The following is a 15898-nucleotide window of genomic DNA, read 5'->3' as shown; positions in this document are numbered from 1 at the left end:
TTTGGCATTTTATGCTTTGACCTCCTGTTTCAACTCAGTGAATTGAGCAGTATTTTCAAGAGAATGAGAAGCAGTATAAAAGTCGTGCTGATTACAAGAGCATCCCCATGCAATTGCAGCAGAGGGGCAGGGAGGCCAGCTGAGGGCACCACCACCTAGAAGTATCTCCAGTTCTGCCAGAGACCATGCCTTAGGGCTCTCAGGGGTTCCCACCTCCAAAACGGAGTGCCCAACTGCTTTAGCCCCTCTTAACACCAAGCAAAATTTTGGATTAGACCTCCTCATATCCCTCAAGCCAATACAGTTAATGCATTTGTTTTCACTTAAGATACTAAGCAGTCTGCAGATACTCAGGTGACAACTAACAGTTTGGATGAGTACAGTGGCAAAACCAGGATTTTTTTCCTCATGAATAAGCGAAATAAATGTTTTTGCACCTGAAGCTTAGCAGACTGCATCAAGGCAAAGTTCATAAACCAAGTGACAGGACTTAGGGAAAAATACCATGAGTTTTTGGCATACAAACGTTTTCATAGATGGAATAAAGACATGATATAGTGCATGCCTGAGCGCAAGTACTCTCTATAGCTCACATTCATCATTTAAAAAATAAATGTTACTCCAAATTAGTGAAGTTTTTCTTTGGCTAATTAAAAACCAATGAATCAGCCAATTAAATAAAACACAGCATTCACTGGAGGAGGGTTTTCAAAGGACGCAAATGTTAATAGACAAAAAAGAACTAAAAAATATCAGTGAACCAAGTAAAAGGAGGATATTGGGCTGCAGACAAAAAGGAGTAATTAGGAAAAATAAAGGAAACAAACCTGGCATGACATTCTTCTGTTGAGCAGTTGATTTGTTGGGTTTTTTTGGTTTGGTTTGGTTTTTTGTTTTTAAACAGAAAACAGAAGCAGGTAATGACAGAAGGCTAAGAGCAGAAGGAGACTGTATATACGCTAAATGCTACAAGTAACATCAAGCTGCAGATGTGGCAGCTGGATGGTCCCACTCGTGGGCAAGGTACCTTGTTGCTCCAGGGAACCAAGTTACAGCAGGCGCTAACGCAAGACTGAGAGATGCAGTCTAACAGACTAGACTGTTGAGTGAGACAAAAAGAAACAAAAAGAGTGAGTGATAAAAAAGGGAAAGAAAAAAGAATGAGAAAAAAACACACACAAGACAAATACATTTAATATACATAATGTATACATTTCAGAACATAAGGGGAACCAGAGTTTGAAAGCAACATCCCAACACATCTTTGATACTCGGAAAACAGAGCGATACTGAAGGACAGGAATAGCTCCCACGTCGCGTCACCAACAGTGGTAGGTAAGAGATGAGAAAGAAGGACACTGGTCACAGTACTGAGATTTAAAATCCAGATAAACCAATTTAATCTCCAACAAACTCAGTTAGGATCAGCAGAAATACACTGCAGTGGAGCTTGGTCTGTGCTCCATTAATATAACTTGTAAGAATAAACCTAAAAGGGCAATTCCAAGAACTTCATTTTGTATCATTCAGAGACTTCAGGTTTCTGTGCTTTCCAGTTTTGTTTGCTTGGTTTTGAGTTGGGCTAACGTGCCCGCTTATCCCTAGCCTTCCTTCAAAAAAGCAAATGTTCTGCTTATCTTAGACATTTTCTAAGACTCGCACTGAACCACGTGCTTTGCAGTATGACTATGACCCTCTGCTGACAGACACCCACCTCCACAAAACATGAGAATGTGGATCAAGGTCTCCTCTCGCATCACCTAGACATGGTTTCATATTGTGTCTCCAACGAAGACAGACAAATGGAATATCTGGCTACATTTTTTTTAAAGCAGATTGAAAAGAGTAGGGAAAGATGGTTTCCTTTGTGAAATCACTATGCCGCAAAACATAGTTTTTCTGCAAGTTGGCAATTATGTCAACTTAGAAGCAAATTTCCAAACAGTACATAGCTATTCATCCATCCATCATTATTCTGCAGTTCTCAAATTTCAACTATTAAGTACTGCATGTACAGAATTTAAAATGCTGGCCTTTTTCCTTTGAATAGACAACAAAGCTACAAAGCTTTCATCTAGTGGGGAGGAGTTCACATTTTGTATCACGGGAATTTGGTGACCCCAGTTCCACACTGTCACCAAAGAACTCTTCTGACAGCTGAAATATGACTCGCTCAAGGCATAAGACTTATTAGAATTACTTGGCACTCTACCAGTGAGATTATAATTCAAGTTGAGAGATCTGTTGTGGTAAGTGTTCGTTTTAAAAAAGAATAAAAATTCAGGCCATTACAAAAAAGGCCATTTTAAAAAAGATACTGGTCAAAGGAAACCACTGAACATTGAGTTGCACAATATGAAGGGAGAATCATGCTACTTTTTACAAGGGATTAATGCCTTTCTGAGCTGCAAATAAGAGCGGTAGGGTTAAGGTTAAGGTTCTGAGATAATCAGTAACACCCAAGACTGTGAATTTGGCAACCTTTCTCTACACCTCTGAATCATGCTTTCAGCTAAAAATATTTAAAGGAAACTATTCCAATTTGAAATGGAAGTGCTATCCTATCCTTGAAGCATAATTAATTGCATTAACTTTTTTCAGAATGCACAGAAATTGTTAGTAACACGTTAACACACAAAAAAACCCTTTAACCAAGATAATGACAGCTTTTAATTTTTTAAGAGGTCTCACCCATGCTTATATGCTTTCATTCAAACTGTTGAAAAAGTGTATTTATATTTTTTAAATGTTACATTAGTTTTACATGTGCAGATGGTCACATGCTGCACAGCACTGGCTAAGACCAGTTGATAATACATATGTATGCATATATATGCAGTACATTAATAGCAACAATGTGTTAATACTTTCCCCAGTGGAAATCGTAATTCCACCGATTTCAGTAAGGTTTTGCAAATTATCATTATAATGTATTCCACGGGTATGAATGTGCTTTACATTCTCTGCTCACTGCCAGTACATGCCACACACAGCTAAACAAGATGCTCTAACATTCCCTGCCAATACCCAGATATAATGCAATCACCACCTGGATGAGAGACTCTACATATTCCACAGCACCTTTTATTATGTGATTAAAACCCATGGAGGACAGAACTGAAAACACTGTACCCTTTGAAGTGAGTTCTCAGGATCTGCACACTTTTAGAGACAGAGTTATATCATCCATGCTAGAGGCACATATGGTTTAGTAACGATTCAAAGAAATTAAACTGTGTTACAATCAAGCATATCCTCCCACTCCTGAGCAACAGTTTGTGGCAAAGTATACTAGAATTATCTATCTTGAAAATCCCAGGAAGTCCAGCATTTCAGGTTTGGACAACCAGGGTTCAGTACATCTTGCTTTCTACCCCAGTAGTAATGTCCTTTCCCCCAGCACCAAAATTAGCATCCCTTTCAGAGCCCACAGGCACAACAGGGTAAGGTAATGACGGGGGAGCAAAATTTCTTTTCCTTTTTAGAACACTAATGCAACTTACTAGTTCTGTAATTGAAACGTATATAAATTAATGTATATATAACAATATGTCTTGAAAACTTTCTTAGGGTTTTTGCTCAACCATCCCTTTTCTTTCTCTAATTCATTTCTAGATTCTGAGCTAAGCATACACGGAGTTGAGATGTGGGCATGGAAACATGAAAACCATGAAGCAAACTGAAAGAAAGATGATAAACCCAACTTAGTGGGCAATCTTTCATTCTTCCGGGTGCCTTTACCCAAACAGTTGTGATGCATTAGGACAAAGCCTCTACCTAATGAAACTGCAGAACTGCCTGTATTAGCAATTCAAAGTGTGCACGTGTCGCAGTTACAATTCGAGTACACCAATGGCTGGTTAATAGTTCCTTCCTGCTACTTGAAGGTAAACACTTATCAGATTCAAAACAGCCACCCTCGCTGGGGTCTTGCCTTCAGAACATCACCAAACTCTTTCCGGCTTTCACACCTTTACTGTGCCAGTGGGAACTTTATATAAATGCATGGGTAGAACTGGGACTTTTAAGAGACTAGGGAAGTCAGACGACCTCCTATCACTGTAATTCAAAGGAATAAGCATCTTTACAGTCTTCTAAAAATCCTACCTTATTTGAACAATGTTACAGCGGGCAATTAAACTGCACCAAGCATGTATTGTTTCCAGCACTTTTCCCCCCACCATTACCTTTTGTTCAATTTCTTCATAATCATCCTGGTAACTTCCACAGATTGCGCTGGAGGATGAGGAGAAGGTGGGGCCCTGAGAGTAATACTGTGAGCTTCGGTAGCCATCCCGCCGTAGCTTGTCACACTCTGCCAAGAGACAGAGAAAGAGGAGATTAATTCAAGATAAGAGCCATTACTGTTTACACTTGGTGTACTATACACTTACAAAAATACACAATATTTTCCTGAAAATGTTTACCATGCATTAGCAGTGTCTGTCCGAAATAACAGAACCTGAAGGTGTATTTTCTTATATTTGTATCTATATTTTCCCCTCCGTCACACGTATTATATACATATGCCCACACGTAGCGTATACACACCCGGTTTTTACTGAACCCAGGAGATGGCAAGAGCTTTAGAAAGAAGGGGGAAACGGATTTATTTATTTATTTGGGGCCTGGCTTGGTGTCTTGACAGATGGCAGCATCTCGCAGGATTGGAGACGGAAGCACGTGAGTAACACCGGGGGTCTCGTTTACCAGGCCGGTAGACATCCATTATGTGCCTTACACTTGAAATGATGATGTTGCTCACTACTCAAGCACCATCTGCTAAATAACTTTGGCACTGACCACTTGTCCTGTCTTCCTGCCTGCGGAAGAGTCCATTTATTGTTATTTTGGAGAAAGAAATGCAAATCACAAGGATCTCAAAATCTCGTCACTGCAGAGCACGTGTAGTTTAATACTAAAGAGTTTTCAAAGTTCAGAAAGAATTCAGAGCAAACATGCATCCCCACTCAAAATGGCCAAAATCCCACTCAGCATCTCATACCCCCCCCCCAAATTTTCCACAATCATCTTCCCGCCTCCTAATTGATATTCAGTGTGATTGTGCTAAAGAATAACAGACGCCAGAGCATAAGGAAAAATTAAATGTTCAAGATGCAGGAACCAAACTCATCAGCCCAGCCGAACTGTTAGCTTTACATTTCCAGAGACAGATATCTGAATCCGTTGAAAGATGAGGGAAGCAAAAATAAAATTAAGTCTTTGGTACATTTCTGTCTAAGGAACTGAAATTTCTGTACAATACACAGGCATTATCATGACACAAAGCGCTTTTATCATCACTTGCTGAAGAAAGACTTTCTGTGATTGTATCATCTGTCTCTCTATCTTGATCTTTTTAATACCCCTTAAAATGGAAAATATGCAATGTTTATATTGAGAGCAAGGTTTTAGAGAGACTTTTGCCTGGCAAATGATAAAGTGGAATTACAGTTTGCAACTCCAGCATACATTTCCTCTGTTATACTCAGATTCTTCTGAGACTGAGGTCTGGAGGACTCTGTGGTGCTGATGGGTTAACTGGTCTAGAGCAACCACAGCTCTATGAGGATTTAATCAGTGCAGAGTCCCCTGTATCTGAACGTGCACAATGAGAAGGCAAGCTTACAGTTTGACAACCAGCCGTCTCCATTAGAGCCAGATCTATGTCCTAGCCTATCACATGTTTCCGTACGGGGTCAAAAAAGGGCAGTATGGTATGAACCTGTCACTTCTCTCAAAATTCAAGGACCAAAGGTGGTGTGGTGGGTCTGGAGATCTGGATCAATTGCTACATCTCAGGAACAGAGAGTTGGTAACCATGTTTACCTGTTTCGCACGTGTGAGCACGCCGACACTGCACGCATCTGGCAAACAGCTGCTATACTTCAGGAGGGGGGTGAAAAATGACTGCCAGAAACCGCAATAAAACAAATTCCTCCACCGCCCTTCCAAATCTGGCACAGGATCCAGCACATAACACTCACAAACGTGAGCACCCTGATGGGCTGTTTGTCAGTTTGAGCTACAAATCAACAGGGACGCGAAGGCTGTAGCAGAACAGGACAGCCCAAAGACTTGCATCAACTTGTAGCTTGGGTTAACGCGCTAAGTTGTCAACTTAGACACTGCAAGTTTTACCTGCAGATCAGTCACTCATCACCACAAACAAACATGAAGACAACCCAAGGGGGTACGTAAGAATGCAGTTATTTTTCCTCCCGTTTTTGGGATAAGGCCCGAGGTCCTGGCTGGCCACTTCAACTCTCTGACATCAGGCATGACGGCACACCCAAAGGGCCCTGGGCTCTTACAGAGCGTGACAGATGCACCCTCTTATATTAATTGCTTGACCTTATTTATTCTCCTAACCCAGGAGATGAAGATGATGAATGGTGCACTTCATGAAGGCCAGAAGAGCTCCAAAAATTTAAGGAAGTCAACACTGAAGATCTCAAGTCCACCACAAGTTCAAGTGGACTGACAATAAAAAACTGGCAGTTTATCAAGCTCACAACCTCCATTTGTCCACAACAGATTTATGTAACATCAGAAGCTATTGCAGCAAAGTTGCTGAAGAAGCAAAGACAATTGCTACGAACTGCCAGATGAACCACAGCAACAAAAAGTTGATTTGTCCCCAAGAATAGCTTTTCTATTTATGTGCTGTCACTGTACATTCCACAGCACAGCAGGAAGCACACACCCTGAATGGCACCTGAGGCCAACAAACCTCAGAAGAGGTTTCAGGCAGATACCTTTCACCTCGTGTTGCAACAGCCCAGAAGCACAACATGAGGTCAATCACTGCATCTAACCGAAGCTACTGTCGCTGACAGACCAAGGGTGGCGACTGCTGTTTAAAAACTGTTCTAGCTGGAGGCACCACCACGCCCATGTCATCATTGTTATTAAATGTGCACATGGTCTTCTGTAAGCAATCAGGTTTATATTTCTCAGATAAATGGATTTTTTATTTATGTAAAATATACTCAGGAAGAAGATAGAAATTCTTACTCTAGGAAAGACTCCAGATGCGTTTCCTTTTTCCCAGAAGAGTAGTACCATGTCATATTCCCACAATCCCAAACTGAGAGGAGCGCTACATGCCACCGAGTTAGTGAAAAAGCTCTTACAGTTGTGCAAGTTACGTCAGAGATGGAAAGCTGACTAGGGAAGAGAAGGATACAGCCAGTTCCGGTTGCTAATAATCTTGTTTTAAGAATGTGCCAATATGTAGTGCTAACTGAGCCAGGGACATACACACACTCACACCCAGTGGCAAGGCTGCCATTACCCACATTACCCAATATACAAAACCATGCACTGACTTTCTATATTTCTGCCTACAAACTTCCAGGGCAAACCCCAGGAGACTGCATCAGGCAGGACACAAACACCTGTTCCTGAGGATGCTCCTGGAATCTGCAGCACATGCTGCAGTCAAGCTCAAAGTCGTAAGCTTGTATGTATCTGATCTGAAATGTGCAATAATATTATTGTGCCGCAGACAAACCAGTTTTGTTTACATAGAGACTGGCCATTCGCCCAGGAGGACCAGGAAAGAGCCACTGCCTTGGCAGCTGCAGTCGTTAGCTGCACTGGGTGGTGCCATGGCACGAAGGCTAGAACTACCTCCCCTTCATCCCCCCAGCTGCTTCTGGGGCTGAGCGCGCAGGGGTGCTGCCTGTCACCTGCTGCTGCCCTGCAAGTGCTTTTCTGGCTAGGGAAAACCATACATTAGTTCTTGTCCATCTCCTTCTGTACTAGTGATACATTCAATTTCAAAACCTCGTCTGTATTAAAAACATTGCTTAAAAACGACCGTAGTCAGATTATATTATAATGTTATTTATACCCACTTATGTGACACAAGTTAAACGCCTCCTAGAGGAGGAAATTTTGTCTGAATTTGTTTTGCTGTTCATTGGGTAGTTTTAGTTAAGCATGACGAAAGTACATGGGAAATGTGCTCAAAAACCTTTTAAAGGCCCCCTCATTATTTCCACAGTTATTAGAACAGGGTAGATATGATGTTCAGGAGATGCACGATGGAAGAAAATGCATTAAAACTGTCAGTGCCCGATACCATTATGTCCAAGTTGCTGCCATATACCCAACTGCTCATACGTCTGCTCAGCATTTCATTACCGCAGGGTTTGCTAAATCCTGGCAATTCCTCCTGCTAAATACGACAGGGAACACGCCGGTACCAGCAGCACCACGCTGAGAACCAGGGCTCAGCCAAGTGCGACTCTGCACCAGAGTTTTAGCCACAAGCACTGAATTCAGCGCTGTTGTGAATAACTCAACCTCCCCTTGTAAAACCTTACAGCCTTCAAGACAGGCAGTCGTGTCAAGTGTATGAAAAGACCTCCAAGGCCTCTCACAGCCCAGATCTCCTCTCCATTTTAAACGAGGAACTCACACGTAATTGCATCCGACCCTGAGCTGGCAACACACAATGGTGAGTCTCGCACACAGAGGCGACTTACTGCTTTTCCAACAACTTGAAACCATACTCTTACATGATAATTTGAGTCACAAATCACCAGAGTGAACAGAAGGCACAGCACTGATACCTCAGTAATTCGTCTGACATGGTATTACCGTGGAAAACGAGGATTAGTGTTTACCTTGTCTCCTCAGTCAAACCTACACACCAAACCGCTCTGTGATGGAAGACCAGGTTTGCCAGGAGGGGACTGGATGTGTTGGCTCTTTCCCTCTCCTTTAACTAACTTCGCTAACATTTCATACTGCAGAGCTTCCTACCACTAAAACTAGTCACAGTATCTTGAAAGTCTATATGAAGGAAAATGCATCACCCTGCCAGCAGCAGAACTGGTCAGAGTTCTGATTCATGGTCATTTTCAGAAGTTTTCCTTTTTGCTTTTTTTTTTTTTTTTTTTTTTTTTGAATTGTAATGGAACTGTGCAAGACTAGGTGGCATTTTTCATTCATCAGCCTCTTCATAGAACTGTTCTTTTGCCTGCCGGGTTCGGGGTGTGCCGTACTGACCTGGTTGCAGGGAGAAAGGCTCCAGGTGCTGTTTTCAGTGCTGGACCCCACCTCAGCCTGGGACATCTCCCCAAGGTGCGGCCCCAGCAACAGCGCAGAGCCACAGCTTTCTGCCAGTCCTCTGTGCCTCAGGCATGAACGTGCAGCCACCACTCACTAAATTAGCCCTAATGAGATTACTTGTATAAGTAAACACTGCTCACGTGACTGTTGCAGGATCAGACCTTAAGCTCCGTAGCTGTCTACCTCCACACATACGCACTCTCACAAGCATGTATTAAAAAAGAGTTTAATATAAAAAAATACACTTTTCTGTGTTTCTAAGTATTTATTGGTAGCCAGTAAAAACACTGGTTAAACAATTAAACTACCACAGTACTCACAAGTATAAATTTAGAAACTTGGCATCAAGGTTATTCAGACATCTAAATAGCTCTGACTTGCTTGGCATAACTAGCCATCCCGCTGGATGGGTCAAGCAATGAAAAACAGAAAGACAGCGTCCAGAAACATCTGAATTTGCCTCGTATCCAAGAATAGCAGCTGGAACTTGAGACCAACGGCTAAAACCCGAAGAGAAAATGCCAGTCGGACCAGGAGCAGCTTCCCGGAGGAGCAGAGGCACTGCCCACCCAGCAAAGCTGCCCAAAGCCATTGGAACAGAACCCCCCTGGTGCGGAGGGAGAAAGGGTAAAGACCAGCACACTCTTCGCTTGCCTTTGCACCATCCCCGTTGCCTCCTTGTCAGCAAGAAGGGACAAGTGACGAGCTGACAGCTGCATCGGCATGCTTGAAAAATTATCTCAGCTAAAGTCAGGGTGACTTCTTGGCATCAGGCTGTAACTTGTATTTTGTAGAGTGGGATTTTTTTTATTTTTTTATTTTTTCTTTACTAGAGAGAGGCTATTAACTGCAAGAGTCAGCCAAACTGCCAACTGCAGAAATAAATCTGCTGACTAGTATATTAAAACACATTTATCCATTCACTGCACATATCACTGGAAGACTGCTCTACTCCCTGAGGTCAAAAATCTTTTTTTTTTTTTTTTTTAAAATCTTCAAACATTGTAGCCAAGCCCTTATTCTGTAAATACCCACAAACCACATTCCTCCCCTAAATCACAACTGCAAACACTATCTTACAAGTAGCTTTTCAAAATTTCACCTAAAACCAGACAGACTGCAGTATAACATACATGCATCTTGTAAAAGCAAACTTGTAAAAGTGACCCATTACTTTACAGGTCACACTCCACTTTAACAATCACAGTATGTACTATATGGCTGCTTTTTGTTTTAGAAGAATCTTTGGTTTCAAAGCTGAAAAAAAAATATCTGTGTATCATTTTAATTTACTTCATGCATCTTTTGAATTTGTTTTTCTAGTTGAGCTGAGACAACCTCATGGGTTGGTGACAGACAGGTGTTGGTATCAGAAGACCTGGATTCCCGACACAGCATTTGCTGGATCCGAGCAAACCACTTCAGGTTAGATCCAGTCACGAAGTTTACATCTACAGACAGACATGACACAATCTAAATTTCATGTATATCCCTCCTAAATTCAGAGTTCAAGCAAGTACCTACACTCTGCCTGCAGCACGCGGGTATATAGTGAGGCACCTCAGGGTAAAGCCAAATAAGGAAGAACCTGAGGTGCCTTAACTCTCGTCCTTGCCACGCGACTAATGATCAGCACTGGGTCCAAGGCTGCAGGCATCCCTCTCACAAGCGGCAGAATGTAACAGGGATTTCAACATCTCCACTTCTGAGGATTATGTGCTTTTTATCCAACGGTTGCTTAAAATAAAATGCCGCAAGTTAAGGAAGGATTTTTCATGTAGATACGAATTTATGTTCTTTAAGGATGGGGTGAGCATAGGCTAAATCTACAGCTTCCTAAGAGTGTGGTCTAAACAGCAGGCAAAAAAAGGTTGCCACCTGAAATGTAACAGCCAGGGGTGGGTTTTGTGTGGGACTGGTTGCACTGGTACTGAGACATGCTGTGAGCACACCTACCAAACAGGGACCTCCTCAAGGGTGCAGGTGCCCCTCTGCCGGCTTGCAGCGCTGTAGTAAGGCATGGGTAAGATCAGGGTAACTCTGGGCTACACAGTTAACTGGGGAATTTCAGGGAGGTAACTTTTCAAGATAAAAGTGCTTGTTGAGAATGATTATGCCTAGGACTGTAATTAAAACAGACGCCCTCGTTCAAAGGTCTCTTTGGTTAGTAAAGCTGACTAAAATTACTGCCTCTTGCTCTGTGCCTCTTTATGAGTCCCGCATTTGTAAACTGGGGATAAGAATGCACAGCTCTCTTCGTGCGGATGAAACAGGCTGTATAAAAGCAGGGCTATACAAAGGCAATCTCTTTTTTGACAAATATCTCATGCTAAATATCGACTTTAAAAAAAGCAGCTCAATTTAATTCCAATACAGCATCTATTTTTGTCCCTGGATCTAAATATGAGGCAGACAGCTTGCCTCTACCACTTTATATTCCTCACAAAAATTCATTCAGCTTGGATCAAATCCCATTTTCCTTAAACGTATAAATCCCCATATCATCTGCAGAACTTGACTATCACAGAGAGTGCTTCTATATCAAAGCTTTAAAATATGTTGTAAAGCCACAGCAATGATGCACTTGTGTAACAACTGAACTGTAACCAATGGTGACTGCAAAGCAAGTTCATGAACTTCAGCTGTGACACATCCAATGCGCCGTTTTGTTCAGACTCCCGTTTTAGTGGGTCATGAATTTCAATAGCCGTAGTACCATGGCAGCCCGGCTGAAAAAACTTCTGCTCAACAGCTCAATCTAGATGCTTTGGCTAATGACAGCCTTTGCCAATCCAGCTACCTTCCCTATTATTCCATTCCCTTCCCTTCCCCCCCAAATGCAATTTTATATTGCTATTTCTAGATCTTTATTTTTACCAGTATGTATGAAAAAGCCTAAAACAATCCTGGAGACAGTGAACACTGGTGCCACCCAACACACTTCTTCCACAAAGAAGTGCCATATGAAGTGGCAATTTTTTAACCCAGCAGCAAAACCTAAATTGTTTAAGGCTGCCTTATCTGATGAGTAACAAGAAAGGCTTATCAGACTTTTTAAAGACTGTTATGTGTGTTCCCTCTTGAATAAGCAGCCACACAGGTAGTTTTTTATGATAGATGCTGTGCGGAGTTTCCTAGAAACAAAGATCTCCTGGGCTCCACGGAATGAAGGTGACCGTAACAGATGGCTGTTGGACTCTGCAATGGAGAAGTCTGTTGAATGGATACTTCAAAGAAATCTTACTGAAAGCAACAAAATGTATTTATGTTAGATCTGTTCCCTCCAACACACAAGTGCTCACTGCCTCGTTGGAATGGGCGTCCTGACATGGCAAGTGGATGCCCAGCCAGGCTGGGAGGCCCACCCTTCCAGACGAGCTTCTCCAACCTGCGTCAGGGCTCAGCCATACACACGCTTGTAGCAGCACAAGGATGGGTCATCAAAGTGCAACATTCAAGTAAGGCAAGTACGCAGTTAGTTAGTTTCAAGTTATTTTCAAGGGTCCAAATCTGATGCAAGTCTTTAAGAAGGATCCAAAGTAAAAAGAACTCTGCAATGTGAAAATATCTTTAACCTTAAGTCAATGCAAACATGACTGATCATTCCATTCTTTCTTTTCTTGAAGATTTTAAAAAACAAATAAATTTAATCCCATCCTTAATTCCCCACATAATCTTCATGAGTTAGCCATACAGAAAACCTTTCTAATGGCACCAAAATGCAACAGCCATTACAAATCTTATTTGTTAACAAGCTGTCACTGGGGAGTGCTCAAAATAATTAACACTGTTTGTCTCGACTTAATTTAAATTTTTGCAAGTGTGTTATATGACCACATTTAGTGGTGACAAGATGTCTTAAATTTAACAGTTTATTTGCTTCCTTTTGCATGTTTGATGCTGGCATCAAAATCATTCTCTCCACTTTTTCTCTAGCATTTCTATGGATATTTTTTGTTTCTTAGACAACTGAACACAGCCAATATAAAAATATGAAGGGAATTTTAATTGTTTTTTCTCCTAGGACACTTAATGTTAAACTTAAAGCTATCTAAAATGCTGTAAACAAGCACGTATAAAACCCCAATCTAAGAGAGGAAGGAAGAAGAAAAGCAAAAAGGGAAACAACCAACCAAAAGTCTGATATTCCTTGTGATGGAAGTTGCTTTGCCTAGCACTGAAACAACTACACAAGACAGTAACAGTTCAAATCTCTTCTCTCCACTAAAAGCAAATATCTGAAATGGGGTAAGGTTCAATAATCTTTCAGCTAAATTTTCCTACTGATTCTGACTTGTACCATAAAACATTAAGAAAACACAGTAATCTGGTTTACAAAATAAACAGTATCATTAGTATTATTTTGAAACAAATTTTTGTCTTCTTTTAACCCTTTCACTGGAATTGTTTTCACTTATCATGTATAACATGCAACCAATCTACATGTAACCACCCTGTATGTTTTTAAACTCAGCACTGCACTATGTAACTAAACCTAAAAATAGGGAACATAAATACTTCTGAGTAGCTCAGTTTTTCAGCACAAGAGCAGCTTTCAAACACACAGTCTACATGCAGTGTAGACTGCCAGTCAAATTCCGTTTAGTTTAATTTGAATACTCACTTTTTAAAATTCCTTATTAGAAAGGGCAGTTGGAGTATGGAACGTAGCCAAAACCATCAACAGATGTACTGTGAATTAATTCAGGAACAGTAAAAAGGGCAGGATACATGGACAGAACCTCTGGTAGTAACTTGATTACTGAAACTAAAATAATGAGAAATAAGTTGATTTCTATTTTTTGATTTTACAGCTCCAAGGCCTTCCCGGAACATATGTTCTACCCCTAGCCTTTAATGTTTTTTTGCTTCATTAAGGTTTCCAGTTGGTAGAGCGCTCACATCTTGACATCTCTCTGAACCTGAACCAGACCTATTGTTAATATGAAGTGGTTCCCCCCCTATTTTGCAGCTCTTTAATGAAACATAAGATTATTTCAAGTCCATAATCTTCTCAGCAGGATTATCGACTAGTAGGACTGACCCTAATATTGCTCATCTGAACCGTGATCTGGCAGATGCACTGAGAAAACAAAGGCTAAACACATACCTGTCTGGAGGGTCTTGCAGCAAGACATAATAGAGGCTTTATGAGTAACTACTTAAATCCGGTTTTATTTGACAATGCTAACCAGATGTCTTCTGGAAAACAAATCAAGTGTTTCAATCACTGCTGCTTAAATACATTCCTTGAATTTGGCCAACAAAGCTAAACAGAAGCTACAGTCAGCCAAATCCAGCTCTTCTGAAGATGAGATAATAAATGAATCATCACAGACATTGGAACAACGAGCCCTATATTATGTACGTAGCTTGAATCAACACAATTACCCTGGGGGGAAAAAGGCACAAAGTATAGGCAGTTGTGCAATTAGTCTCTGCAGCTATAGTCTGGAAACGAGCATGGAAATCAGCATACAGACTGTTCCCACTGTCTACAGGTACACCTTCCTCAGTATGTATCTGACACCTTGTTATCCGCTGGAAAGGACAGCCAGCCCGGGCAGTAACCAGCAGCGTGTGACATGACACTGCTCCTCATCTGCAACTTGAACATGCACAGAGACAGCACCCACAAGACCATTCAAGAGCTGCCTATCTCCTGAAAGCCTGATATCATTTCAGTCTGGCTGTGTTTGCCCTTTAACACTAACACGGTTATTTTGTCCCTTCCCTTTATGCCTATTGTCTCCCAACTCATGATGGACAAGTGACAATATGAAACAGTGGGGCTTGCTCTTCTCCCTCTTTTTATTTTTTTAATCAAAAGTGCTCTACACTGTTAAATGCTGAAACTGGAAGAAAACTGCCCCTTGGAAATACGGTTACATATATGCCCTTCTCTGCCTCCCATCTCACCAACCGACTTAAATCCACGCTTGAGGGAGAATATAGGATAATTCAAAAAATGCAGAAGCAAAGACAGTTCAGGAGTGTGATAGGAAAAATTTTCCTGTTCCTTCACTTCATCATAATTTGCAAGATTATCCAAGGCCAGTGCATTCCAGATTACTTTAGGTTTTCTTTTAGGACACCTGTGCTAACACTGCAAACCTGTCCAGAAGGCAGACGGGCACACTTAAGACATGCTCCAAGCAGTTAAGCAAAGCAACACTGCAACAGTGCTGTTTCTCCTCTCCGTCTTCATGCTTCATGCCTTATTGTTGGTCATTTTTAGATTATGGTTCAGTTAGCAAAACAAGGATTAGTCTCAATTTGTTAGCAAAACAAGGATTAGTCTCAATTTACTCTTCTTACCCAAATATTTGCATCATTGCTATGTGCTAATGTTGTTGTATCAGTGCTCCTGGCTGAAGATCACTCGACTTTAGGTACTTCTTCAGACAATGGTTGTTTGAACACCACCATGCTGCAGAGCAACAAGTCAGATATGCCAATGCACCATGTCAGGGACAGGGGCTTTTTTGTGGTGCTACCCTTTAGACTCTGGTTGAACACCCGCTCAAACTCTTGGCTTCATGGACCAGAAAAGCTGCAGGAAACACTGCAGTACCTGGCACTTGCCCCTTCAGCACAGATAATGGTCTGCCCTAAAAAAAATGAACCAATGCCACTCTGAACAACACAGCTGTTCAGCAGTTGTTCAGAGTACTCGTAGTTCTGCTACTGACCGGAGCAGACTCTCAGAGCTGGTCCAGCCACTCGGCAGACATTGGCAACATGAGACTTAATAAGTTAAGCAGCCCTTCAGCCTTGGAGCAGAGCATACAGTGCAAGGGGGTAGGGCTGATTT

General features: G+C 41.6%; 1 protein-coding gene across 12 annotated transcripts in view; it reads right to left on the bottom strand.

The window, feature by feature from the left end:
• NHSL1 (NHS like 1) overlaps positions 1–15898 on the bottom strand; it is a 182200-nt gene that overhangs the window by 29521 nt on the left and 136781 nt on the right. For all 12 annotated transcript variants that reach the window (XM_074580606.1, XM_074580595.1, XM_074580597.1 and 9 more), the window contains one exon: positions 4188–4315. In XM_074580606.1, coding sequence (XP_074436707.1) covers positions 4188–4315 — 128 coding nt within the window. The remainder of the gene's footprint in view (positions 1–4187; positions 4316–15898) is intronic.

This window comes from Larus michahellis, chromosome 3 (genome assembly GCF_964199755.1).
Source record: "Larus michahellis chromosome 3, bLarMic1.1, whole genome shotgun sequence".
NCBI lineage: Eukaryota > Metazoa > Chordata > Aves > Charadriiformes > Laridae > Larus > Larus michahellis.
The sequence above is the reverse complement of the archived record's forward strand: the minus strand, read 5'-3'. Positions and strand labels throughout refer to the sequence as shown.